General features: G+C 38.6%; 1 protein-coding gene and 1 gene segment (V, D, J or C); both read right to left on the bottom strand.

The window, feature by feature from the left end:
• Nucleotides 1-10,433: 10,433 nt before the first annotated feature.
• On the bottom strand, nt 10,434-14,379 carry LOC115575140 (sulfotransferase 2B1-like). The gene is made up of 6 exons (XM_030407005.1): nt 14,204-14,379; nt 13,483-13,679; nt 12,217-12,343; nt 11,983-12,077; nt 10,697-10,874; nt 10,434-10,516 (listed from the first exon to the last, which is right to left on the bottom strand). Exons 1-6 carry the CDS (start codon nt 14,340-14,342, stop codon nt 10,434-10,436), a joined length of 819 nt encoding a protein of 272 aa, XP_030262865.1. The 5' UTR covers nt 14,343-14,379.
• An 8,816-nt stretch (nt 14,380-23,195) lies between these two features.
• Nucleotides 23,196-23,848, bottom strand: LOC115576253 (Ig heavy chain V region 914-like). The segment is given in 2 exon segments: nt 23,196-23,636; nt 23,772-23,848. Coding segments are annotated over 2 exon segments (447 nt in total).
• Between the last annotated feature and the right edge of the window lie 2,705 nt (nt 23,849-26,553).

Below are 26,553 nucleotides of genomic sequence, written 5' to 3'. Positions count from 1 at the left end.
TTTAGAGTAAATTGTTTGTTGCATTTATTCAGACCATGTCCACTTACTTTGTGTACTGATGTATTGCTATTGTTTGTTAATCAGAGATGAAGGAAAAGTGATGGTTAGACAACTGAGCGTTCCCAGTGCTAAATAGAGGAAGTAGTTTTTGTATGACTCTCCTGTTATTGTCTCTCACTGTGTCTTTCTGGCACAGTAATACACTGCTGTGTCCTCAGTCTTCAGACTGTTCATCTGTAGGTAGACTTTACTGCTGGAGTCATCTCTGGAGATGGTGAATCTACCCTTGACTGACTGGGAGTAATAGATAGGAGTACTAGCTGTGCTTATATAAGCGATCCACTCCAGTCCTTTACCAGGAGCCTGTCTGATCCAGTGCATCCTGTAGTCACTGAATGTGAATCCAGAGGCTGTACAGGTCAATCTGTGAGATTCTCCAGGCCTTTTAACCACTGGTTCAGATTCTGTCAGAGTCTGACCATCAACACCTGTTGAGACAAAAAAATATGTGTGTGTCATTGGCTTGGAAGCACAAATAAAAGTTATCTGAAGGTTTAGGTCAGTGTAGATGTTCACCTGCCCAGCAGACAGTTAACAGCAGCAGTCCTGTCCTATAGTCCATCATGTTAAACTGTGTGTCCACTGTTCTCTGTCATCCTCTCTGCAGTGAGATAAGTAGAGGAGGAAGACATCTGAGTTTTGCATCAACTCCTCCTCACAGGGACCTGGATTTGATTCGCTCTACACAAGTCATTCATCCAAGAGACCATTTTGCATATTTTACTATATTTTATCTAACAGAGTGACAAACACAATATCTAAGTAGATTCCAAGCCAACATGTAATGTTAGGTTATTTAGATCATGTCTGTCCAGACCCACTTTTGTATGTCTGGTGAAATTAAGAACAGGTTTAATATCTGAATGTCCACCTGTTATGGATGTACAGGCTGCACATAGTATATTTGAATGTCTGGCTGGGGTCCCTCTTGGATGTCTATTGATGTTCAAAACAGGTTAAGTATCTGAATGTCTGACTTTTTTGGATGTCTGTGAACGTGCAAGAAGTGCTTAAAATCTTGCCATCTTGGCAGAACCCCACAGATGTCTGATGTAAGTTAAACATCTGAATTGCCTTTGTTGTAAAATACAACGTGTTTCTTGACAAATAGTCATGTATTTACCTGTTAATGAAAATAGATATCTAAATTATAGTGTAACAGTAGTTACAACTAATGACTATTTGAAATAAATATAAAAAATATTATGGATTATGGAAATTATGCTGGTCTATGCTGGTATGCTGATGCTATGATGGTGCTGGTAAGCTGGTCACCAGCATACACTTTCACTATTCGTTTTTGACTTTCTTCATAAGAATGATGTTTTCTGTGTTTATGTGATGATTTCCAGAGAGAGACAATACATTTCCACTTGTGACAAGACAAGAAGCTAAACTGACAAATCCCATTCCACAAATAAATTCTGAAATCACGACATCATGACTATCAGATAATAATAATAATCGAAGCCATGACAGTACAGATTTAATTTAATTTGATTTACTTCTTGTGAGCAGCAGCACGTGAGAAAACATGATCATCAAATCGATTATTTATTTTCCCTCCTTTCTGATGAAAATTACTGAGAAACAAAGAACCAAGAGTGACTGACAATCTGAGGTCTATTTGATTTTATCAAAGCTCAAAGGTAAGAGGCACATCTGAATCCTGTGGATGAGACATTATTTTTTACTTTTCTTTGACATAAACATGAGGGCGAGAGTAGAATATGAGTACTTCTACAAAATGTTCATGTTAAAACATGTTAAATACTTTTTCTCAAGTAAAATTTTGGATGCATGGCTTTTACCTTTAACAGAGTATCTCTACATCTGTGCTGGTCTGTCTGCTCTGTGTTGGAACTTCTAGTCAACAGGGCAGTTAGAAATTTTAACAGCAAAATTTGTACTCATTTTCATTATTTTTTAATTTTTAATTTTTGTAGAAAACTTTGTCTTGTGAGTCTTAGAGCTGTTGGGCTCAGACATAGAGGCCATCTTTACAAACCAGAAATGAAGGATAAAAGTCAACATGAAACAAATGCAATAATGGTAGTGATTCAAATGTACTCCAAACACAGATCTGTCAACACATCAGCCTTATACTGCACAGACAGATTGTCACCTGACAGGAAGGCACCAGAAAATGTGTGTCTAACACGTCAGCAATGTCGTCTCGTAACTCATTATTATCAAGAGAGTCTGGATTCTCCAAGGCTCATCTCTGACTGTCTGTACCTTTAAAAAGTCTCTCGTCTAATTCTCTGTGACTTTGTGCAGCACAACTCAGTTAGAAGAGGAAGTAGTTTTTGTATGACTCTCCTGTTATTGTCTCTCACTGTGTCTCTCTGGCACAGTAATACACTGCTGTGTCCTCAGTCTTCAGACTGTTCATCTGTAGGTAGAGTTTACTGCTGGAGTCATCTCTGGAGATGGTGAATCTACCCTTGACTGACTGGGAGTAATAGATAGGAGTACTATCTGTGTGTACAAGTGCGATCCACTCCAGTCCTTTTCCAGGAGCCTGTCTGATCCAGTTCCAGACTGAGCCTTCAAAGTCAAAACCAGATGCTGTGCAGGTGAGTCTGTGGGACCCTCCGGGTCTTTTAACTGTTGGTTCAGACTCTGTAATGGTCTGACCTTCAGCACCAGTGGAAACAAAGAGAGCAACAACCAGGAGTGTCAGCTTTCTGTAAGCCATGTTCAAAGTGTGCTTCTGTTTTCAAATCCATGAGTCCTCTTTAAATATGATGTCAACTGGATCACTGTGAGAGTTTGTATACAGGAAGCTCCTCCTACATCTCATTCTGCTTTTAAAGTCAAATTCAACAGTTTGAATGCAAAATAAAACAGCATTTAAACAACCTGACAGATACTGATTGAACACATCTGTACCTTCATGACTACAAAGAGCTGATGGGTAAATTTAGACAATTTGACTTTTCTATTTCATTATGTTTTTGTCAAAGCATCCAACAGATAGGTTGTTTAAACTTGAGTCAAATAAGCTACATAATGGCTTTAAGTCTGTTTAATATTGTAATGTAAAATGAAAAAAATGCTGTCGTGAACATGTAAATCTCTGCTGACTGTCGGTTAGATATTCTATATGTCAGTGATCTTTTAAATAACAATTACATCTTATATTATAAAATTTGCAATTACCACACAAATGCTGTTTTTTGTCAGCAACTGTTTTCTCTGAGGTGTGGATTCCAAGAAGTTCAACTATGGAATGAATAAGATGTCCCTTTTTTGTAATATTTTTGTTGTAATTAAACCTTATAGGTTTCTCATGATGATTTCAATTTAGCTGCATGTGTTATACGTATTATGTACAATGTATTACATGTAATTTTCTTCAACTGATGAGTGACAATGATATGTGAGATGATCATGATAATGATGAGTTCTCTTGAAGTTTTGTGATGTTTACAGACTTTATTTATGTAGTGAGTGTTTTTTTTTTATTATTATTATTGGTCAATGGTGATCTTTATCAGGCCAGTTTAGATGAGTTCTGTAGGTTTTTGTACAGCTGCTCAACAACTTCAGTCACTGTGGCTGTCGAGCACAATAATAAACAGCAGAATCTTCAGTCTTCAGACTGTTTATCTGCAGATACACCTGCTGTCTGCTGTTGTCTCTGGAGATGGTAAACCGGCCTTTGACCGACTCAGAGTAGTAGATGTCGCTACTGCCACTGCTGATATAAGCGACCCACTCCAGTCCTTTTCCAGGAGCCTGTCTGATCCAACCAGTAGCCCAGTGGCTAGCCAGAATATGTGCAGGTCAGTCTGTGGGATTCTCCAGGTCTTTTCACTGCTGATTCAGACTCAGTCAGTGTTTGACCCTCAGTACCTACAGACAGTTAAACAGCTCATTAGTTACTGTAATGCAGCCATGTTGTCTTTGTAGCAGGAGGGTTGTCAGAAAAAACAATCATCGTTCTTACCTGCCCAGTTAATAGACAGGATGAGAAAAACAACCAAATAATCAGGTGTGATCATTGTAAAAGCCAGTTGTCTCTGTCCAGTCTACAGTGTGTCTGTCAGTGATTCAGTCTCTGTCCTTCACTCTGCAACACATATGTAGAGATGAAGAGATCAGAGTTTTGCATCGACTCCTCCTCCTCACAAAGAAACACACCACATCTCACACACCTCTGGACAAAACAACAATGACATCATCATATTATGTTATACATTTTAAGTTTTTTTATTGTAATGTTTTTAATAATGAAGGTGAAGTTATTTAACAGTGATGTTTATTCACACACCAGTAAGATATATTTATGTGTTGGTCCATCCATATACTGGATATATCATGTAAATGTTCAATATATTCTCATCACCTGTTGTTAAACATTAATAATTGGAACATTTACATTTACATCCATCATTGTTGTAGAAAAACACATGTTAGATGTAACACTGAGAAACAGGAAGTCACAAACCACAACATCAGCTGTTGTTTTCATATGATGCATGTATGTATGTGTGAGTGTTTAGAGTCACTGTCAAACTCTCCTTAGTTAGTGTCATCTGACTTCATATGTTCTGCTCCCACCTGCACATGTTGTGTTAGATCTTTTTCTCAACTTCAGTTCTTGTAAACATTACAAGTTTTGAACTTCTATTTGTTATTTATGGCCTGTATACCTCACTGATCTGAGCGTATACATCTTGAATTCGAGTTCTAAAAAGCATCATTTCTGGATTATTTTGGCTATAAAAAATAATCAGATGAAACATAGTATATTGTTTATCACAGACTACTTAGGGTCAAAGTTACCAAGGACATTTGTTTCGAAACCATTTAATTTTTTTATACAGTCACATAAAGTAACACTAGTCGTGTTCCCGGTCAAAAGTGACCGGAAAGTTTTATTTGTGTACAAAGGAAATTATCCCCAAACAATTTCACAATATTACAAGATCGCTAAGTATCATTATAAACTTGCATGTTCCAGGCATAACTTGTCCTGGCATCACATGTTGCCCATATCTTTATGCCATATTTAGACGGCTTGCTTGGCATGTACTGTTTGAAAGGGCAGCGTCCCCTCAAAGCGACTAGACGCTCATCCACTATGACGTTTGGACTTGGGTTGTAGATGAGTGGCAGGCGCTCTACCCCAAACCTCCCTGATTGCTGCCAGTTTGTCTTGTTGACGACGGCCTGGTCTTGTATCACGGTTGTCAAAGCGAATCACCCGTGACAGCATGTGAAATTCCTGGAGTGACATGGTGGCCCAAAAACATGTCCGACCAGATTCTGCATCCCATAAACTGCTGGTATATTTGTTTCTGGATCTGTACACACCAGCCAAAATCAAAACACCCATGTATGCGTTCTTGTTTGTCTGTCTGGGTTACCTCCTTCCAATCGTATTTGTAGATCCGTTTCCCCACCAAGTTGGTCATGTTTACCACTGTTTTTGATGGAGTCAGTCAGGGACAGTTCAAAGCAGGATTTGATGTCATCAATTCGGGATACGGCATATTTTGTAGGTCCTGGGGTCCATTTTCAGCTGAAAGCCTACCTTGATTCTCAAATGGGGATGAAGACCAGGATAAGTTCCCATTATTTGACCTGAATGTGACAGCAGCCTCAGCATGGCCATTCTCTTCATCACTGGATTCCTCCCCATCAGTTAATTCTTGGACTAGATTATTATCTGTCGTCTTTATCTTCTGACACTTCCTCCTCTAATCCATCCTCACTGTCAGTTTCCTGGCCTCTCTCCTCCTCACCAGTGTGGTGATCACATAGCCTAAGTAATCAATAGCCTCACTTATGGTATCAGTCCCTCCAGAAAAACGCGATTATGCGATCGCATAATTCAATGCATAATCAGCATATTTATGCAGGGGGCCGCATTTTTTCAAATACGCTGCACTTTCGCTGCATAAATTGCTGATTTCCCGCCAAAATATGCGGGGGTTGCATGATTTCATAATCCCCTCATTTTCGTTGCAAAAAAGTCACATATATCTCAGCAGAAAGTTGAAAAATGTTGCGTCTGCTTCACACAAGAGCAGCCATTTTCCCCTGTTGCCATGGGAACGTTATGAAGTGACGTAATTACGCGACATGAACATCATCAAAAAGCTGCAAACCCTGCGATGAAGCCATGATGAAGCCCGCAAATCAGTCTCATTTGCCAACAAAAAATCATACTAGTTTCAAAAACCTTACAGTTGTAAGTATATTAGTTGTATGTAAATATATGGTACAGTAAGAGATTGCACATTGTGCATTGGAAGCACTTATTTTAACAGAAGATGTCTGTTTTGTATAGCTAGCTCTGTAAAACAGGAAACACACATTTAATTTTTTTATATTATCTTTATTCATTTTTACAGAAGGTGTAGCATATTCCTTTTGTAAAGCTACAGAACTTGTTTGACTCATCAATGTTTTGTAAGTTTGAGCCATGTATTTATTAAGGTCTGAAATAAAACAGGAACTTAAATATTCCCAGCACTTTCTGTGATGTAGTATGCTGCTTATCATAGGAAGTAATAAGAAATGACTCTTTACATTATGGTAGTAGCCTAGTGAGAACAGGGTGTTGGGGGAATCACTTTTTTTTCTCTTTTTATCATCAAACCGCAATTTTTGCAAGTTCCCGCAATTTTATCGCATAAAATTGCATAAATATCACGCATATTCCATCGCATTTTTTAAGAAAACGTGCCGCATAATCAAGGATTTTTGCCCGCAACAATCACAAAAAAACACTATGTTTCTCTGGAAGGACTGGTATATCGACGTGCCATGGTGCTGCCACACAATGAACTGTGAGCAAGGCCCCAAAAAAGCATTTATATAGGCTATCAAAGCTGCAAGAAAGGTTCAATATTATTGAAACAATGTTGCAACTTTCTGAGAACAGGTGTTGTTCCCGCGGGAGAGAGACTCTACTGGGCTAAGGTTCCCATGGTGGTTGCCTGGGAACCAAGGTGTGTTGGTGTGTGTGTGCGTGTGTGTGTGTGTGTGTGTGTGTGTGTGTGTGTGTGTCCATATGACAAATGAGGATGTACCTGAGATCTGTTTTTTACACTAATTGTAGTCTCCCCCATGACTGGTCATTTTTGACCGGGAACACCAAAGGTGTACAAAAGTTGAATAAAATACACAAAATTGTATGCAAATAAATACTGCGTTGAAATCCTCTTTGTGGACAAAGTCATGGACTCTTAGGTCAGTCTGATCAAATTAAGTACATTTTTCAGAGATAAAACTTTTAAATCGGACAGATTTGACCAGAACACAAAATAAGGGTTAAAGCAACAGTTTTTCTTCTGAAGAATTGTCTTAAATAAGCTTTGGTTTGCAAAATCAAGATATGCATATTTAATTTTATGATTGCTACATTTATTTTTTTAAGAAATATTCTCTAATTAAAAATTAGATTTTTTCACAAAGTATTTACTGTAAATGTTTTGTAACATGTTCTTGGAGACTGCTTGAAGTGAGAACAGAATTCATGTGAGATAATTGTGGTAAAGATGAGTTCTGCAGGTTTTGGTACAGCAACTCATCATACAGGTTTGTTTATCTTATATGCATTACAGACGTACAATTTGACATTTGACACACATACAATTTGATTTCTTAAACTATCACTATATTTGTGATCTAATTTGGACAGTAAATAACAGGTTAGACAAGTAATAAGATATTTGATAAGAAGTGTAAAATGGGGCAGATATGTTTTGATAATAATTATACAAATGAATGCTCCTTAAACAGGACTTTTACTCTTCTAACATGCAGCATATATTTTGAAAGTTGTAAACTGTTTCAATTTTAGAAGTTTGTCTGGGAGATCTTGGACGGCCAAACAAGATTCTTTTCATGACTTTTTGTGTGACAAATTTGCAATTGAATTGAATATTTTACATTTCAGTTTAGATAAAAAACGAATTCAATATTCAGTCAGAACTCTGAACTTTCATGACTGTCAGTCACAAAATGTGATACTGAGACAAGTGAAGGTTTCCATTGGTGGTAAATCGAGGAAGTAGTTTTTGTATGACTCTCCTGTTATTGTCTCTCACTGTGACTCTCTGGCACAGTAATACACAGCAGTGTCTTCAGACTGCACATTCTGTCCATTTAGAGTCACTGTGTTGCTGGAAGAGTCTAAGTCGATACTGAATTTGTTCTTGAGTGAATCTTTATAGTGTCAGCCTCCAGTATATCTCCTCCCAATCCACTCCAGTCCTTTCCCTGCAGGTTGTCTGATCCAAGCTGTGTAGTCGCTGCCAAGAGAATAAGAGACCTGACAGGTGATGGTCAGACGTTGACCTGGCTGCACAGTCACAGAGGCTGGCTGTGTCAACTGTTCACACTTCACACCTGTTAAAAAAACAAAATGTTTTGGAACAAATGATCAAGATAAACTGCAAAAGAAGAAGTGTTGACTTTGACAAATCCAGAGAGACTCACATCCAGCTGCCAACAGTAGCAGCAGAGCTACAGAAAACATGGTTGATGTTGAAAGTGACGTGCTGTGAACTCCTCTGACAGCCTGATGGGAAGTTTTTATAGCTGAGTAACAAGGAAGCTCACTGAGTTTGCATAGAATCAAACATATGAAGCATCAATGTTGGTCTGACTGGAGCCAATAGAAGAGTCTGTTGACTGTTATTATATCTGCAGAGTGAAAACATGCCTGGAAATCACCTCTGCTTTACACATGATATTTTCATTTCATTACACACTCAACTGGAACATTTTGAAAATGTCCCTGTTTAAAAGAGATGAAACAACTGTAAATGATTATCACAACCAGAGCCGGCCCTGGGCATAGGCAGTATGCAAATACTAGGGGCGCCGTCATCCGCGGGGGGCGCCAAAAACTAAAAATTAAAATGTAAAATGCAGTAGTCACATATACTTCTCTTCTCTCTTCAGATGCACTTTTAACATATTTCAGCACCAGCCCAGTGACACAGCTTTAAGACTAAAGGCTGCACCAGACCTGCTGACTGGACATCTCTTCTAACTGACAAAGTGAGATGAGAGCTAGTTCATAGAGGACCAGTTCAAATAAAAAAAATAAAAACAGTTACACATTTCCCAAAAACAAAGATGGGAGAGTGTCAACATAACTTTTGTAACAGATCCGTAGTCGATGCTGAACAAATCAAAAGAAGCTGGCTGATGTACTTAAGCAAAATGGTAGCTTGCACTGCTTCTGCTGCTAAATGTTTTCTCCAAAAGAATACAGACTTAATAAGGAAGGACTAAAGGACTGGAAAAATGCAAGCCACTTGCTGAAGGTTCATGAGGATAGCCAGGAGCACAATACCCACATGGCAACATGTAAGGAGTTGGAGGTCGTTTTGCAAAGCAGCTGACAATAGATAAGGCACTCTGAGGCTGAGAGATAATATGTTTGCACAGTGCCTTATTTATATTGTATTTTTATCACTTGTTTATTTCCTCAGTTTTTATTTGGTGTGATATTTTTGACTTAAAATAAATAAAATCTTGAATATATACATGCAGTTTCTGTGTGAGTATATGAAAATTGATTGTGAAATTGACTGCGATGCAAGGGGGCGCCGCCTAAGATTTTGCCTAACTCACCAAATTATTCAGGGATTGGACTGGGTTTACTGAAAAAAGCATTTGCTAGATCTACAACTGAGAAGTACTTGCTTTCATTAGGTACCTGTGACAGAACCATCAGTGCTCTGGCATGTACAGTGTCATTCACTGCTTTTAAATCTTGGACAAATCAGCAAGTTGGTTGATTTTCCTGTCGGGTCTATTTTACTGGTAAGATAGGAGTACGACATGGTGAGATTGGACACCGCAGAATAACCCCTTGATTCAAATAATGGACTTATCCCTTCAATAAGTTCTGGATTCAATGGGTATTGAGCTTTATAAGGTCTGTAATCACTAAGACTAACTAAGATGTGACAACCAATGGTGCTGAAGTTTTTACCAATCCTACATCATATTTGTGTTTTGTCCATAGTTCATTGGGAACATCAGCCAATCATGTACCATCAGCTGACATTAGTGTTGCAATTACAAATTGCCAGTGATCATACCCCTTCTGTATGTATTAATTCCTAACTAGTTTCTGCTCAAACATTGTTCCAAAGGTGGAATGATTTGCCAAAGTGATGGGCATTGATGAAAATATATGTTTAAAAATTATACTTCAATTTAATGACCTGAAAAGGTGATACAGCTCCCACATATGTGTGTGTGTGTGTGTGTATATATATATATATATATATATATATATATATATATATCTCAATCCCATATGAATGTATATTTAACATCTTGCTTAAGAGAAAGCAAGACATTGATAAAACATTGAAGGACAATAGGAGAACTTAACAGTCTTTGTCTTTGTAAACTGCATCAAAGTACTCTGCTTCTGCCACGGTAAGTTGGTTTTTCCAATCTCCAGCAATTCCTGAAACACAACATGCAAGATGATCATAGTGCAACTGAAGAAATGACGTGTGGCCCCATTTTAGGGTACAGCTTATTTGAAATTTCATAAAGATAGTGTGCTTGGCTCTATACTTTGCCCCAAGTAACAGTGGAAATTAAATCGGACTGTATGCTGTATGAATCATCTGTTGAAACTCACCTTTCCTCATAAATTCAGACTTAGACATGCAATTAATTTCAAGAGGAGCCAAAGAGAAGTTTGAGCTGTTTGTTTTCATGTTCTTGAAAAGACATCGGTCTGCTATCTTCTCGATCACCTCATTGTCCAAAGGTATCTCTAAGAACTGAGCGATTCTGGACACAGAGTCCTTCAGGTCCTGCAATAAACAGACACACACACACACCATGTGTGTATTCTCATGACACTGGAATTGTTTAAATATGTTTAGAATCAGAATCAGAATTTCCTTTATTTGTCCCACAAATGGGGAAATGTTTTCCTCACAGCAGCCACAGTACAGTAGTGTTGTAATAAACAATGATAATAGTACAAAATAAACAATACAACAAAAAAGTAAGAAATAGAAATAGACTCATATATATTGTAAATAAATAATGTTTTACACTGTTAACAGTGTATTTATAAGCAGTTTGGCAGTGAATTGTTGAATAAATCATAAATCTGGGTATGAAAAATTGTCCAGTTAGTAAAAAAAAAATGAGAAATTAGTTATTTTATGATATAGTGCACATGTGATGTCTGTTGGGAGCAATGCTGGTTGTACAGTCTGAAAGCAGCAGGAAGGAAGGACCTGCGATACCTCTCCTTCACACACTTAAGGTGTATCAGCCTATCACTGAATGAGCTGCTGATCAGTCATGGGAGCTGAATGTTCGCTACGTCACGGTTTATTCAGTCAATCTGTTTCAATAAAACAAATTGTGCATTAACTCTGATTCACAAAAGACCAAATCCACTTCAAGCCAACGTACAAACTTTATGGGGATTTTGCAGTTTTCGTAAAATGTCTAATGTGATATTCTTACAAATGTTTTATGGCAACACGGCTATTGTCCTCAGAGGATAATTTGTAAATTCCTTGACCCCAGAGACCTTTTGTGATGGTGCTACATCAGCAGGACAAAATTTCTGCAGTAGGACCCGAAAACCCAGTGCAGACACTCAGGCAGAACAAGTCAAAGGAAAAGGACTTAACTGTTGGACAAGTGGAGAATCAGAGCTCAACCACAGTCTGATCTTCTGGCTGCTGAGCAGCTCCACTGGATCAATTGTGGTTAACGGCTCTTTTGCTCAAGGGCACCTAAGCAGTGGTAATGAGGGAGGGGCAAGCACTGCCTTCCCCAACCACATTAGTCCTGTCTGTCTGGGGATTTGAACCGCCAACCCTCCAGCCACATGTTGCGTCTCTAACCTCTAGGCTACTTCACACTGCCCAAAACTTAAGGCACTGTTAAATGTCTCACCATTATCATCTCTTCATAGGAGATGTGCATCATGTGCTCTTGATCCTCAGCATTCAGCCAGCTCTTCACATGATCAAACCATGACCCATAGGCAACTAGAAGAAAAAGAAAATCACAAACACTCCAATATCATAAATGAACATCCATCTATCAGTGAAATGCAGTTCAGGTTGCTGTCACTTTATTGTGCGTTACGATAAAAAGCAAATTTCTTGAAATGAGTTTAAGAACAACCTTTTCCATCGAGGAACTTGTAGAGAAACTTGGTCTGTGGACCTGGGTTGACATGATAGGAGGCCTTCTCAAAATAGTGAATGGCAGATGTGAACACATCTTTGGGGTTTCTCATGACATTGATGACCTGGAACGATGTTGTCACATTCATCATTAACATGGCTGTTTGTATGGCACCAAAGGTAGAATGTGCATCAATGAAAAGAATGATCAAATCAATCAAATCAAATTTTATTTGTATAGCCCTTTACAATAGCCAGACGGTACCCAAAGTGCTTTCACATCAAAGCAATAAAATGATTCAAAAAACAATACATAAAAACACAAGAAAGTGCTACAGTGCTGCAAGAAAACACAAGAAAGTGCTACTAGTGCAGGCCCTCTAAAAGCGCATAAAGTAAAAAAACAGGAAAAAATAAGCACACCTAAGAGCAGTTAGTTAAATGCCAATCCAAAAAAAAGTGTGTCTTCAGCTTTGACTTAAAAAGGCTAAGGTCAGTAGTGGTGCGAATGTCAGGGGGGCAGTCTGTTCCACAGCCTGGGAGCTGTGACAGCAAAAGAACGATCGCCCCACTGTTTAAATCTTGACCTTGGGACCTCTAACAGGAGCTGGCCGGAAGAACGGAGGGCCCTGCCACGATCACGGACAGTTAAAATGTCTGACAGGTAGGAGGGAGCCAGGCCATTAATGGCGTAAAAAGTAAACAATAAAAGTTTAAAATCAATTCTAAAACGAACTGGAAGCCAGTGGAGTGTCGACAGCACATGGGTAATGTGTTCACGCCTGAACATGCCTGTTAAAAATCGGGCAGCAGCGCTCTTAACAAGTTGGAGACGCGAGATTAAAGACTGGCTGAGGCTGACATAAAGTGCATTACAAGAGTCCAGTCTTGAACTGATGAAAGCATGGATGGCCTTCTCGAGGTCCTGCCGACTTAAAAAAGGCTTCACTTTGGCCAGGAGACGCAGCTGAAAAAAACTTGTGCTAACAACAGACCTAATCTGTTTATCGAATCTGAGCCCACTGTTACCCCAAGATTCTTTACATGTGGTTTAAAAAAGGGCGCCAGAGTCCCAGAGTTTGTAATTAAAACATTTGACATAGATGGCGTGCCAAACATTCGGTTTTGCTGTCATTCAAGTGCAAAAAGTTCAGAGCCAGCCATTGTTTTACATCAGTGATACAGTCCAGTAACTGAGTAAGTGCAGTGTTTTCATTTCATCAGTGATGATAGTAATCAGTGACAAACTTTATGCCAGATTTACCCTTGGCTTCACTTTGAAGAAAGATGGTGGCATCATGTTGTACTGTAGATGTGTAGCATACATTCGTGGAGACGGCCTCCCTTCCAAGTTTGGGTCATACTCCAGCCAGGGAACACGATCCCAGTTAGGAGACTGGAGACAGGTCAAATCTCCTCCATTGACTATCAGAGGGACAATCTCTTGTGACCATGTGCTACCTGAGAGCAGGACAGGAGAATTTCTTTGACTTATTAGTTTATCATTTCAGCCTCCTTCAGACTTTCAACAGTCCAACAGTGAATAAATCATTCCAAATCAAATTAGAACAAAACAACAAATTAGGTGTTGTGCGCATTTGTTCGATTCAAGTATTCTTTCTTGTATTCACATTTAATGCTATGAGGGGTCGAGGCGAAGTCTGAACAAGTGAGTCTTGAGTCTGTTTGACAGCATTAAGACACATGTATTTTAAAAACAAACACACACTGTAGTTCATGTTTAATGGTATGTCATTCAATCACAGGTTTTTAGTGGAGTGCTCATATTGCCTTTAACTCCTCCTATTAAATACACCTTCAGTTAGAAATGCATGAGTGATGGTTAAATACTCATGAAGGGTAATGTGAAATAATACTACATTAAGACATGTGTTTTAAAAACAAACACACATTGTAGTTCATGTTAAATGGTATTCCTGAATCCTGAAGTACACAAACATTTGGAAAACAGTTCAAATGCGTACCTGACTTGGGATATGTTGCGATGACGATATCATCTGGCCGAAAAGAAAACTCCTCAAAGTATTTCAGAGTCTGTTGAGTATGGAATTGTTTGAGGAAATAGATCCCCTTGTACACAGTGTATAACTCTGCTTCAGTCATAGTTCAGAGAGAACATCTAGCAGATTCCCTGTAGTTAGTATCAGACTGGCACAGGCAGCTGTGGAGTGTCATTCACTGCATTGTCTTTATATATAGGGTATAGGGTTTCTGTCAGGCTACTGGTAAAACATGTATGACAGTTTACCGGTTAACATGAATGACAGGTTAACCCTCCACACTGGTAAAACATGTATGACAGGTTAACCCTCCACATTCTAGGGAGGGAGGTATTGTAAATATTAAAATTATAGGTTGAATTTCTTCTAGTGCCCATTTACACTTGCAGAATGTAGATAAAGACACACTCTAACAAATTATGTGCTGGCTCAACGTTAAAAATTTATGTAACAATTTGCACAGATATTTTCAAGCTATTTCAACTCAGCCAGTATTGAGTACATGCCACAAAACTTTTTTGGTTAGGCTAACTCAATTACTTTAGTACAAGCAACATGATTTGCCTTGTCTTCTACAAGCTTATTTTAGTTGAACCAACTTAATTCTAATTGTGTTAAAATTACTCCTTTTAGTTATTCTAACTTATTTCTTTTCATTTCATTCTACTCAGAAATTACCATGCAAATTGTTACCTGCATTTTTTTTAGCACAAGAACTTATTTATCTAACTTATTTAATCTTCTTTAAATGACGGCCAATATGCTCGAAGTATTCTCTTGTTGTGGAGATATCGTTTAAGGGGCAACATGGACACTTAAATGACAGTACAGCGGACAATGTCACTGTATCACAGGTTGAGTGACAGGTAGGTTCGCAGCCTGCCCCATGTTTTAAATGAGCAACAGCTCATTTAAAACATAGGGGTATAGGGTTTCTGTCACTCTACTGGTAAAACATGTATGACAGGTTAACCCTCCACATTCTGTATACGCCCCTTGTCCTCCGCTTCAAAAATGACACACCCTCACTAAAGATCTAAAATCAAGCAAAGTGCTTAAAATAAAGCAAAGTGATAGATAGTCACAATATTCTTTTTCATTTAGAGTATTTTGTCTGTAACAACGATGCTTGTATACTGCATTATTCATTTTGGCAGCTATTTTAGTCTTAGTCTTAACTTTCATAGTTTCAGTCTAGATTTAACATTTCAGTCAAGTTTTATTCAACAACAAATCATACGTGATTTACACACATTTCTCATGTTTTACTTTAACAACAGGTAACCATATGAAAAAGAAATATATTTGTGAACCCAAACGTTTACTTGTTCATGACAAGTTATAACTGAAAGGCCCTGCGTGTTTATTCACAAGCTTTGAAGCCAACAAACTACTGTTAGCTAAGACATTAACCCTGTCAACGTTAGCCTGCAGCGTAACAGTTTTCTTTCTGTGCACTCACTCTTTTAGATTTTACTATTTACAAGAGGGGGGAGGTATTGTAAATATATCAATTATAGGTTGAATTTATTCTAGTCGGTTTATACTGACTTTTAAATTGACTTTTTATGTCAAAATGACATTGAATGATTTTGTCTGCATGTACTATATATGAAGGTTTATATTTGAAGGCACGTGTCAGTGTTTCCTGTAGTCCAACAAATAGTGCAGTCAAAACGGTGAAGGCAAACAAAGTATTGAGGACCACAAGTGTCACAGAAATAGTAATTCAGCATTTAACACATTTTACATTAAATAAAGGCATTAATAATTTGTTTACAAATTAATGTATTAATCTTTTTATAAATAGACTAGATTACAATTCCTGCAATTTCCTTTTAGGATATGCATTTCCATTTACCTGCTGCTTTTCCTTTTCCTATTAGCTATTTGATTTGCTTAGTCATTTAGCTTCTCATTTTAGCCTTTCTGTGATACTTAGGTCCTTGAGCTGGTACAACGAGGTAAAGCATTGCAAATTAGCTGATGCATAAGCTCTCTGATTATTATCTGAAGACGTATGACATGCCTGGATTTGCATCTAAAATGAGCACACTTCCACCGACTGAGCCAGCTAACTTTTGGTTTAGTGCCTGCTCACTGGGATCCCTATCCCAGTGAATCATTGACTCATGTGGATCTTCTAGACTTTCCAAAAGTTATTGGACCCAGTGGCTCCAACTAGGGTCAGGGCTAAGGGGTTATTGTTAGGAAGGGGTAAGTTAGATAAGTTGTTGATTACAGTTTTTCTCGATTGTTTACACACATTTTCTGAAAGCATGCCTCATGCTCTCAGAACTCTACACACAAATCAAAAATCACACACACAATGGGCAAAACCCCTCAATTCTCCTGCAAAATTAAACTTTACATTCAAAACAATGTTATTTCTTCTCAAAATGGTATTTTGTTTTAAAATGACACACACAAACCATCAAATGAATAGACATTTATAAGAACCAGTAGAACACTGATGTTCTCAATGTAAAACACTATGATGAATGGACAACACTTCTTCATTCATCATAATGACTTAGGCCTTTTTTGTTCAGTTACACTTACTACAGTCAGTACATATATAAGTGTGATGTAAAATATTTGAGAATATTGTTTTTATACTCAGAACACACAAATACACGGTAACATATTTTATTTTTCCCACAAACACAATGTACACAGTGTACATCCCAACCAACACCAAGTGCATATACAACAATATGCGGTCTACATACAAAACAGAATAATTTACTGTACACAGTTACAGTAAAAAATGAACAAACAAAAAAACTGTGCAGCATGCCCTCCTCTGTTTCGGTCTGGCCACAGCACCTCATCCACATCACTGAGGCAGTTGTGTCTGAATTTGTGGAGACTTAATGAATAGTAACATGATGGTGAAAAAAATTGTTAGTCTCTTTCATGAAGTCACTAGAGGGCAGTCAGTGACAAGTTTGTCTCTCCTGTTACTTAAAGGAGACTCTGTGTTCTCATTAATATTAACTGACTGACTCAACACTCAGATGTAGTTTTTGCATTTTGTCTCTCAAGTTTCAGTTTCTGAGCAGCTGTTTTCTCTCGAGGCTCCAAGTTTCTCTGTATGTCTACAAACATCCGACACTGAAATGATTAAAACTTTTTCATGCCAACCAGCAGCATCAGACAGAAGTTTTCATACGGTTTACATGATGCTGTCTGCTGTCACTTTGCTGCAAATACAGGAAGAACACTAAGTGATCAAATGCTGCAATAACAAGAAGCTGTTCTTACATTTGAAGTTAATCTTAAATGTGATGTAGGAGGTGCTGACAGTAAATACATTCTCTCAGGAAAACAGTATACATCATATTTAAAGTGTTTTAATGATTTGAAAACATGCTGAACACACTGTAAACATGGCTTATAGAAAGCAACATTCTTGATGGTTTCTCCTTTTGTTTCCATGACACATCATCATATTGTAATGCTGATTTTAAAGAACATGTTTTTCATTATCTATGTTTCACGTAATATTCACAGTAAGAATAATTGAGATAATCATTTTCAGTTGTTTCATTTCTGTAAAAACAGGAACATTTTCAGAAAGGAGACACTTCAGCTGATGCTGGAGTTGAGGCATGGGCTGAGGCAGGTCGCTTGGCTGTGGCTGTGACTGGGGCGTGGGTTTCGGCTGGTAGCTTTGCTGTGGCTTGAAAAAAAAAGGTTGCCAGCAGCAATTTGAGGAGCCCGGCTAGCGGGGCTGGTCATAAAGTCCTGGTACCACCGAATAATCTCAAGGCCATTAACTGCAGGGTCCATTTTATAAGGGCTGGTCATTCTGTCAGGTAGGGGGTTAAGGGAAGACTATTGAAAAGGGGAAGGTGGACCCAAATGCAGTTACGGACGAGAGGCAAGGATACGGGGAAACAAAAGCGAGCTTTATTTTAAAGCTGAACACAAAAACAGAAGCAGGCAAAACGGGGGGCAAGAGGCAAAGTAGCAAAAGAATGCAAGGCAAAGTAGCAACAAAAATAGCAAGACAAAGTACAAATCAAAGGCAAAGTTCAAATCAAAAATGCAAAATGCAAAACTCCAAAAACACATACCGTGGGGGAAGAAGGAACAGACAGGCGGCAGCACAAGAACTGGGGCATGGACACAGACGGACGCTGACAAGAACAATGACCAGACAAGGAGTGAAAGGAACACGGAGACTAAATACACAGACACTGATGACAAGACGAGGAACAGGTGAGGTGGACCAACAGGTGAGATAACGAAAGGGAGGAGGACATGAGAACATGAAGGGAACAAAACCAATAGACAGAGGGAGCCAGAGGGAAGAACATAGGAAAATACACAGGAGAACTTAAAGGACACACGAGGGCATGGAAAAACAAAAGACAAGATACAAAGACATAAAACCAGAGTCATGACAGGATCTTTATTTCGCTAAATAATCTTTAAAAGGCAGAGGAGTATTAAATGATCTTAGAGTGTTCAATTAGGTTTAGATTTAACTAAGATTTCCTTCACAAACATTATTAATATCTTATCCTTCAAAACTCAAATGATTTCATTCATCTTGGTTTATAATATCCCTGACTGAAATGCATTAACCTTTTAAATAAAGTGACCAAAATCCTCAACTTACTAAAGCTGTATCTAATGCAGTAATTCAGCTTAGTGTATTGATGAGAATACATCTGAACAAAGAATACATGATCCCTAAATTAATAAATGTACTACATTTATATTAATGACTTAAAATTAGCGACATTATTGCCTCTTAATTTGTAGTTAAGTTTTATTTCAGTGACCCCATTGTTGTGCTGTCTTTGGGCCATTTGTTAGCAACTAATCTTTATTTTCGTTTGTTTCATTTAATGTTTACTATCAACATTTCTCAGGAAAAGATTTAAAATTATAATATAATTATGTATGATATAAAATACTTCATGCTTTGGCTCCTTCAGTCTAGTAAAGATGAGTTCTGTAGGTTTTTGTACAGCTGCTCAACAACTCCAGTCACTGTGGCTGCCGAGCACAATAATAAACAGCAGAATCTTCAGTCTTCAGACTGTTCATCTGCAGATACACCTGCTGTCTGCTGTTGTCTCTGGAGATGGTAAACCGGCCTTTGACTGACTCAGAGTAGTACTGGGTGCTACCACTTCCGCTATAAATCCAGACAATCCACTCCAGTCCTTTTCCAGGAGTCTGTCTGATCCAGTTCATATTGTAGCTGCTGAATGTGAATCCAGAGGCTGTACAGGTCAATCTGTGAGATTCTCCAGGCCTTTTAACCACTGGTTCAGATTCTGTCAGAGTCTGGCCATCAACACCTGTCAAACCAAAAAAGATACACAATGAGTTATGTTCCCTACACAAATAAAAATATGCAAAATAAAAGTCAGTGTAGATGTTCACCTGCCCAGCAGACAGTTAACAGCAGCAGTCCTGTCCTATAGTCCATCATGTTAAACTGTGTGTCCACTGTTCTCTGTCATCCTCTCTGCAGTCAGATAAGTAGAGGAGGAAGACATCTGAGTTTTGCATTGACTCCTCCTCACAGGGAGTAGAGAACTGAATTGGACTTGTTTACATATTGCTGTTCTTTGAGAGTTTTTACTCAAGCCAAAATAATTGGATTCATGCATCTAACATATATGTATATATTTATTTATGAATTTACCTTGTATACAAATTATTACATTTCAGACTGTTGGCACAATAATATGCATAATTGTTGGATGTCAGAATTTAAATGAGCCAGAAGGGAAACTGAGAGGTCAAGAAAAACTACTACTACTACTACTACAGGTAGAAGACTGAGGCCAAAATGGGACAGAACACTGCAGAGGAGGTGTGAAGTGAGATCAATCTCATACTTTATCATACTACAGTATGTAAATATATAATACTGTCTTATTAAATGATATACGATGTAGTATTTCTGCAATGTTTTAAAACAGACGAATAATTATGTCATCAATAAATCATATGAGTCTGTTTTGTACTGTTTGCTGAGTCTGTTGTTATTAATCACACCACTGTCACTTTACCTCAAACACCACCACTGCTCCCACCGCGCACATCACACGCTGTGTGTAGAGCACCAAGTGCTGAGGGGCACCAAAAATATCATCATGAAAAATGATCATAGTCATAATAATTATAATGCCGATATTATTTCAGTATAGAAATATCAGGCATATTTTAGCCATGTATATCACAAAAGAGGCAGAACAAGAGATATATTGAATTGCTCAAGAAAGTAATGATGGTGCCCCCTAAAGACACACACACACACACACACTCAAGTTCCCAAGCTCCCCGTGGGTGCCCCCACATGTTTAATCATTCTTAAATAAGGGCAATGTGCTTCTAATGTGATGGTCAGTCCAGCATACACCTCGAACTAGCTGATGTTATTGCTAATGTTAGCAAACTCAAATATGTTACAACTTAGGTACAAGCTAAATTGAGATTTTACTGTTAAACATTATCTATGGATTTTACAAGTAACTGACACCAGCTAGCTGTTACTTTAGATATTGAGCAGTAGTTTATGGTTGATTCTGACGTGACGGTGGTCAATACTTTCTCAGGAACAGTTAGCAAGTCAGTGCACCAGGTCGGCTAACAATTCCTCTTGCTTAACGCCATTTATTACCGTGTAGCATGCGGTAAATAGTCTTTAGCCAGGCATATCAAATGGCCCTTGTTAATGTGAAGTCTGAAGAACTCACACTTTTAGTGTTACTACTACAGCTAGCTTAGTTAACTTACAGCTGAATGTGACAGAAGCTACATGACAAAATGAACTGGGGATTTGATTGCATTTATATCAGGATGCAAAGGCATGGACGATATCTGCCAGTGAAATAGAAAAACGTTTTGTAATAGACAAAATACACTTGTGACCATATTTAAGTTGTATTCAATTAAATGTTAAAATAACATTTGAGATTCAGAAATGTAGTCTTGTGTAAGGTGTATCATTTTGCTCTTATTCCTGTATGTAACATATGGATATAAAATGTCATTATGAATGATATAAAGCAAATAGTATTGTTGAATTGGGTGCAATATTGCAACTCATTCTATTATGCTTTTATATGAGATTAGATTAGATTTATCAAATATTTGAAAAATAAGTAATAAAGCAGGAGAGCTCCTTGGCTGCATGCTTTCAGTTTTAAATAAAATTAAATAAATTTTAAAAAAAATTTCGGTATAGGATTCTTTGATTGAATATTTTGTCTATTTCTATACTGATTCTTTTTCTTCGTATTTTCATAAGGAAATTATGCTTAGGGGACCAAAACGGCTGCCAGCGGTACTGACCTCACCTTATTTAAAAACAAACAAACAAACTCATAGATTGTATTAATATGTTCATGAGGTCAGTCCTGCTGGTGGCCATCAAACTGTTTAACTCAGCTCAGATTTATCACATTATAGACTTTGGTGGACTTCGAGGCTGTAGCAGTCTCAATGGAGCTATTAAAGAACCTTATTATTGAGGCATTAAGTAATTTCTTGTGTAAATGCATAACAATTATGAGGATCATTATTACTGTTATTAACATGAATATTAACACAAATCATGGATAATAGGATTTAACACCATTTTATCCTTTATATTCAGATACAGATACATTTCTTGTCTGTTTGATTGAATAAAGCTGCCAATATCCCCCCCACATCTAAGAAAGTTACATTTCTCTCTAAATGTAACTTTAAATCAAGTCATACATCAGTGGTACTTAAATATGTATGTGTTGTAACATTTTGAATAAAGAGAATGCGCAGGGTCTATGAGCCCAGTGTGGATGAGAAATGTTTGTCACTATGGGATTGATTCTTCATCCATCTTTAATCAGGATTATAAATCTAATGACACAAACAAAAGCTATTTTAGATTGAGATCAGTGAAGATGTTCGCGTGTGTGTGTGTGTGTGTGTGCGTGCGTGCGTGCGTGCGTGCGTGAGTGCGTGCGTGCGTGCGTGCGTATGAGCATGTGTGTAATATTGAGAGTCAGACAGAAAACTTTGGGAAAAACCCTGCAATGTTCAATATTGTGTTATTAGGTCTTGTAATGATTAATGCCATATTAATTTCACTTTTCAGTACAACTTATGTCTGTTCCTCTCTTTACTTTATCAGTGAGCAGGTGTTGAAATCATTAGTGGTCTGAGGGCTCCTCCTCTGGTGGCTTCATGTTACAAGTGTTCAGGCACTGAGGGGTTTTTGTTCAGGTCTACTGATGGTTTGTGTTATTGTGGCTCTCTGGCACAGTAATACACAGCAGTGTCTTCAGACTGCACATTCTGTCCATTTAGAGTCACTGTGTTGCTGGAAGAGTCTGAGCTGATACTGAACTTGTTCTTTAGTGAATCTTTGATGCGTGTGCTATATCCACCACCTCCTCTTATAATCCACTCCAGTCCTTTCCCTGCAGGTTGTCTGATCCAAGCAGTAGCATAGCTGCTAACAGAATAAGAGACCTGACAGGTGATGGTCAGACGTTGACCTGGCTGCACAGTCACAGAGGCTGGCTGTGTCAACTGTTCACACTTCACACCTGTGGAGGAAAACATGTTGAATATTGAATGAGTGTGTGTGAGGAATGAGGAGTGAAGGACACTGACAGGATATAAAAGAAGGATCAACTGTCCTGTTACAAGGAGTCAAATACTCAGAGTTGTTACATTTATTATGAAAAGTAAAAGAAGAGAGAATGATTATGAAGAAGTTTTTTTACAGATGTGCTCCTTCCTGTGTCACTGTGGCTGTCGATCACAATAATAAACAATAATTAAACTGCTGTCAAACATTAATAATGGGAACATTATAAACCATCATTGTTAAAGAAAAACACATGTTAGATGTAACAGTGACAAACAGGAAGTCACGAACCACAACATCAGCTGTTGTTTTCATATGATGCATGTATGTATGTGTGAGTGTTTAGAGTCACTGTCATACTCTCCTTAGTTAGTGTCATCTGACTTCACATGTTCTGCTGCCACCTGTAGGTCTTTGGAAACAAATGTTCTGTGGAGTTTTTGTAAAGCTTCTCTGCTTCCTTTAACCAGTGTGTGTCTCTGGCACAGTAATACACAGCAGAGTCCTCTGGCTTTAAGTTGGACAGTCTCAGATACACCATGCTGCTGTTATCTTCTCTACTGATTTCTGCACGTCCTCGCACACTGCTGGCATAAGTGTTACTACTGGAGCTGGAGTAGCCAACCCCGATCCATTCCAGTCCTTTTCCTGCAGGTTGTCTGATCCAGCTCATAGTGCAGCAGCTGAATGTGAAGCCAGATCCCATGCAGGACAGACTGAGAGTCTCCCCAGGCTTTTTCGCTACTGAACTGGAAGGAATGGACTCCATACTCTGACCTGTACAACCTGATGAGATGAAAGAAGAGAGGAGCCACAGAAGAAAGTGAGACAGTCATCTGGGAAGTTTTCTGCTATCACTGACTGACCATCAGTCCATGTTGTGTGATAAAAGATAAAACAGCAAGAAGCAGGAGAACTCACAGGGCAGAGAGAGAGCAACCAGCAGAAGAGTGAGTGTGTTCATCATCCTGAGGCTGGAGATGTGACCTCTGATGCTCCACACAAAGTACAAGAGCAGTCAGCAGGACAGAAGTACACTGCATAGACTGAAGATTTGCATCAGGACATCATGTGGAGGGAGTGGCTCATCTACACACACACTGTTAGTTTCATTAATTGTGACATTATTTTTATTTATCTTCATTAATGCTGCTTGTCGTTTCATGTTGGATACATAAACACATCCAGAGAATGAACCACCCATTTATGTATTTACTTACCTACTATTACATGTATGTATTTATTTGTGAAGCACGTCTCAATGATTTAATGTAAAATTCTTGCTTATCACAGCTACAGAGAACATGGTTGATGTTAAAGCTGTTGAAACTCTTCTGTCCTTTCTCTGACACAAATGTCAATTCATTTTAATTATCATTTATTTGTATATATTTTAGGTGGAGAAAATGTTTTATCATAGGAAGATATTCATAAAAAAGAGCACTTGGGTTCTTTTTTATTGGGTGGAGAGCAATACTGAGGAGATCGAAGAGCCACACTTCAGGAATAAAGAAATGTTTCAAATGTATTTTACCAGAATAAACACACTTTCCTCACTAGAATGATGTGGGCAGCCAAGAAAACACAATAGAGCCTAAACAGAGCAGAGTTCTGAGAGAGAGAATGGCTGGCAAGAAGCTGGGCCTTTTATATCCTGTGGAGCACTGAGCCCAGGTGCTTCCAATAACCACAATCAGGTCCTCCTTGTCACCACTGCAGCCAGCTCCCACCTCAGAGACAACACAGTAAGTCAAAGCACATACAGGGGCCATCACACAAGCAAGAAAGAATGAGAATGAGGGTGAGAGACACCTGGGTGTCATTCCCCACCTCTTTTAAGACTTCACAAAAGGGTGTCGTTACATCATGATTGGCTGAGATGGAAATGCCCCAAGCTGCTTCCACTCCTCAATCAGGAGTCAGTCCCCAGGGGGCCAGAGTTCTCTGCAATTACTCCAAAGGGATTTTGGAAAATCAGCCAAAAACAGGAAAGATGGTAAATCAATCAGACTGCTATAAATAAACTGAACTAAACCAACAACTCCCCCCCCCACCTTTTTTAAATGTTTTTTATACATGCTTGAAGATACAATACAGCTGCAGTAATGCTGTCGTTTTATCAGTCTGTTGTTGTGAAGAAAGAGCTGAGCCGAAAGGCGAAACTCTCGATTGACCGGTCAGTCTGCGTTTCTACCCTCACCTGTGGTCATGAACTTTGAATCATGACCGAAAGAATAAGAACCCGGATACAAGTCGCCAAAATGAGTTTCCTCCGCAGGGTGGTAGGGCGCTCCCTTAGAGATAGGACGAGGAGCTCGGAGTAGAGCCGCTGCTCCTCCACATCGAGAGGAGCCAGCTGAGGTGGCTCAGGCATCTGTTTCATACGCCCCCTGGACGCCTTCCTCAGGAGGTGTTCCTGGCATGCCCCGCCAGGAGGAGACCCCGAGAAGAACCAGGACACTCTGGAGTGACTTTGTCACTCGGCTGGTCCTTGCTCAGACAGCTGCCCCTGCGACCCGGCCCCGGATAAGTGGAAGAAGATGGATGGATGGATGATAAGAGCTGTAAAATTGGGCAGAAGTTTTAATAAAATAGCTTTTTTTTTAATTTGTAAAATGTCTTAATTTCAGAGGTTTCTTGGGAGATCATGGACGGCCAAACAAGATTCTTTTCATGACTTTTTTTGTGACAAATGTGCAATTCAATTTAACATTTTACATTTCAGTTTAGATAAAATAAGAATTTAATATTCAGTCACAACTCTGAACTTTCATGACTAACAGTTACTCACAAAAATGTGATACTGACACAAGGGAATATTTCCAGTGGTGGTAAATAGAGGAAGTAGTTTTTGTATGACTCTCCTATTATTGTCTCTCACTGTGTCTCTTCTGGCACAGTAATACACAGCTGTGTCTTCAGACTGCACATTCTGTCCATTCAGAGTCACTGTGTTACTGGAAGAGTCTGAGCTGATACTGAACTTGTTCTTTAGTGAATCTTTGTAGTATGTTGTTGATCCAGTAGCTGCCATCCCAATCCACTCCAGTCCTTTCCCTGCAGGCTGTCTGATCCAAACTGTGTAGTAGCCACTAACAGAATAAGAGACCTGACAGGTGATGGTCAGACGTTGACCTGGCTGCACAGTCACAGAGGCTGGCTGTGTCAACTGTTCACACTTCACACCTGTTAAAAAAAATAAAATGTTTTGTAACAAATGATCAAGTTAAACTGCAAGAGAAGAACTGTTGACTTTGACAAATCCAGAGAGACTCACATCCAGCTGCCAACAGCAGCAGCAGAGCTACAGAAAACATGGTTGATGTTGAAAGTGACGTGCTGTGAACTCCACTGACAGCCTGATGGGAAGTTTTTATAGCTGAGTAACAAGGAAGCTCACTGAGTTTGCATAGAATCAAACATATGAAGAATTAATGTTGGTCTGACTGGAGCCAATAGAAGAGTCTGTTGACTGTTTTTATATCTGCAGATTGAAAACATGCCTGGAAATCACCTCTGCTTTACACATGATGTTTTCATTTCATTACACACTCAACTGAAACATTTTGTCCCTGTTTTTACAGAAATGAAACAACTGTAAATGATTATCACAGCTATTCTCACTGTGAATATTACATGAACCACAGATAATGGAAAACATATTCTTTCAAATCAGCATTACAATATTAATGATGATGTGTCA

This window comes from Sparus aurata, chromosome 23 (genome assembly GCF_900880675.1).
Source record: "Sparus aurata chromosome 23, fSpaAur1.1, whole genome shotgun sequence".
Classification (NCBI taxonomy): domain Eukaryota; kingdom Metazoa; phylum Chordata; class Actinopteri; order Spariformes; family Sparidae; genus Sparus; species Sparus aurata.
The sequence above is the reverse complement of the archived record's forward strand: the minus strand, read 5'-3'. Positions and strand labels throughout refer to the sequence as shown.

Coding starts and splice junctions, on each gene's coding strand:
- LOC115575140 (XM_030407005.1), bottom strand. CDS start 14,342: ATGACTGAAGCAGAGTTATACACTGTGTACAAGGGGATCTATTTCCTC. Junction 12,078..12,216: donor CAAGTTCCTCGATGGAAAAG/GTTGTTCTTAAA, acceptor TTTTTCTTCTAG/TTGCCTATGGGTCATGGTTT. Junction 10,875..11,982: donor CCTATGAAGAGATGATAATG/GTGAGACATTTA, acceptor TGTTTATTGCAG/GACCTGAAGGACTCTGTGTC.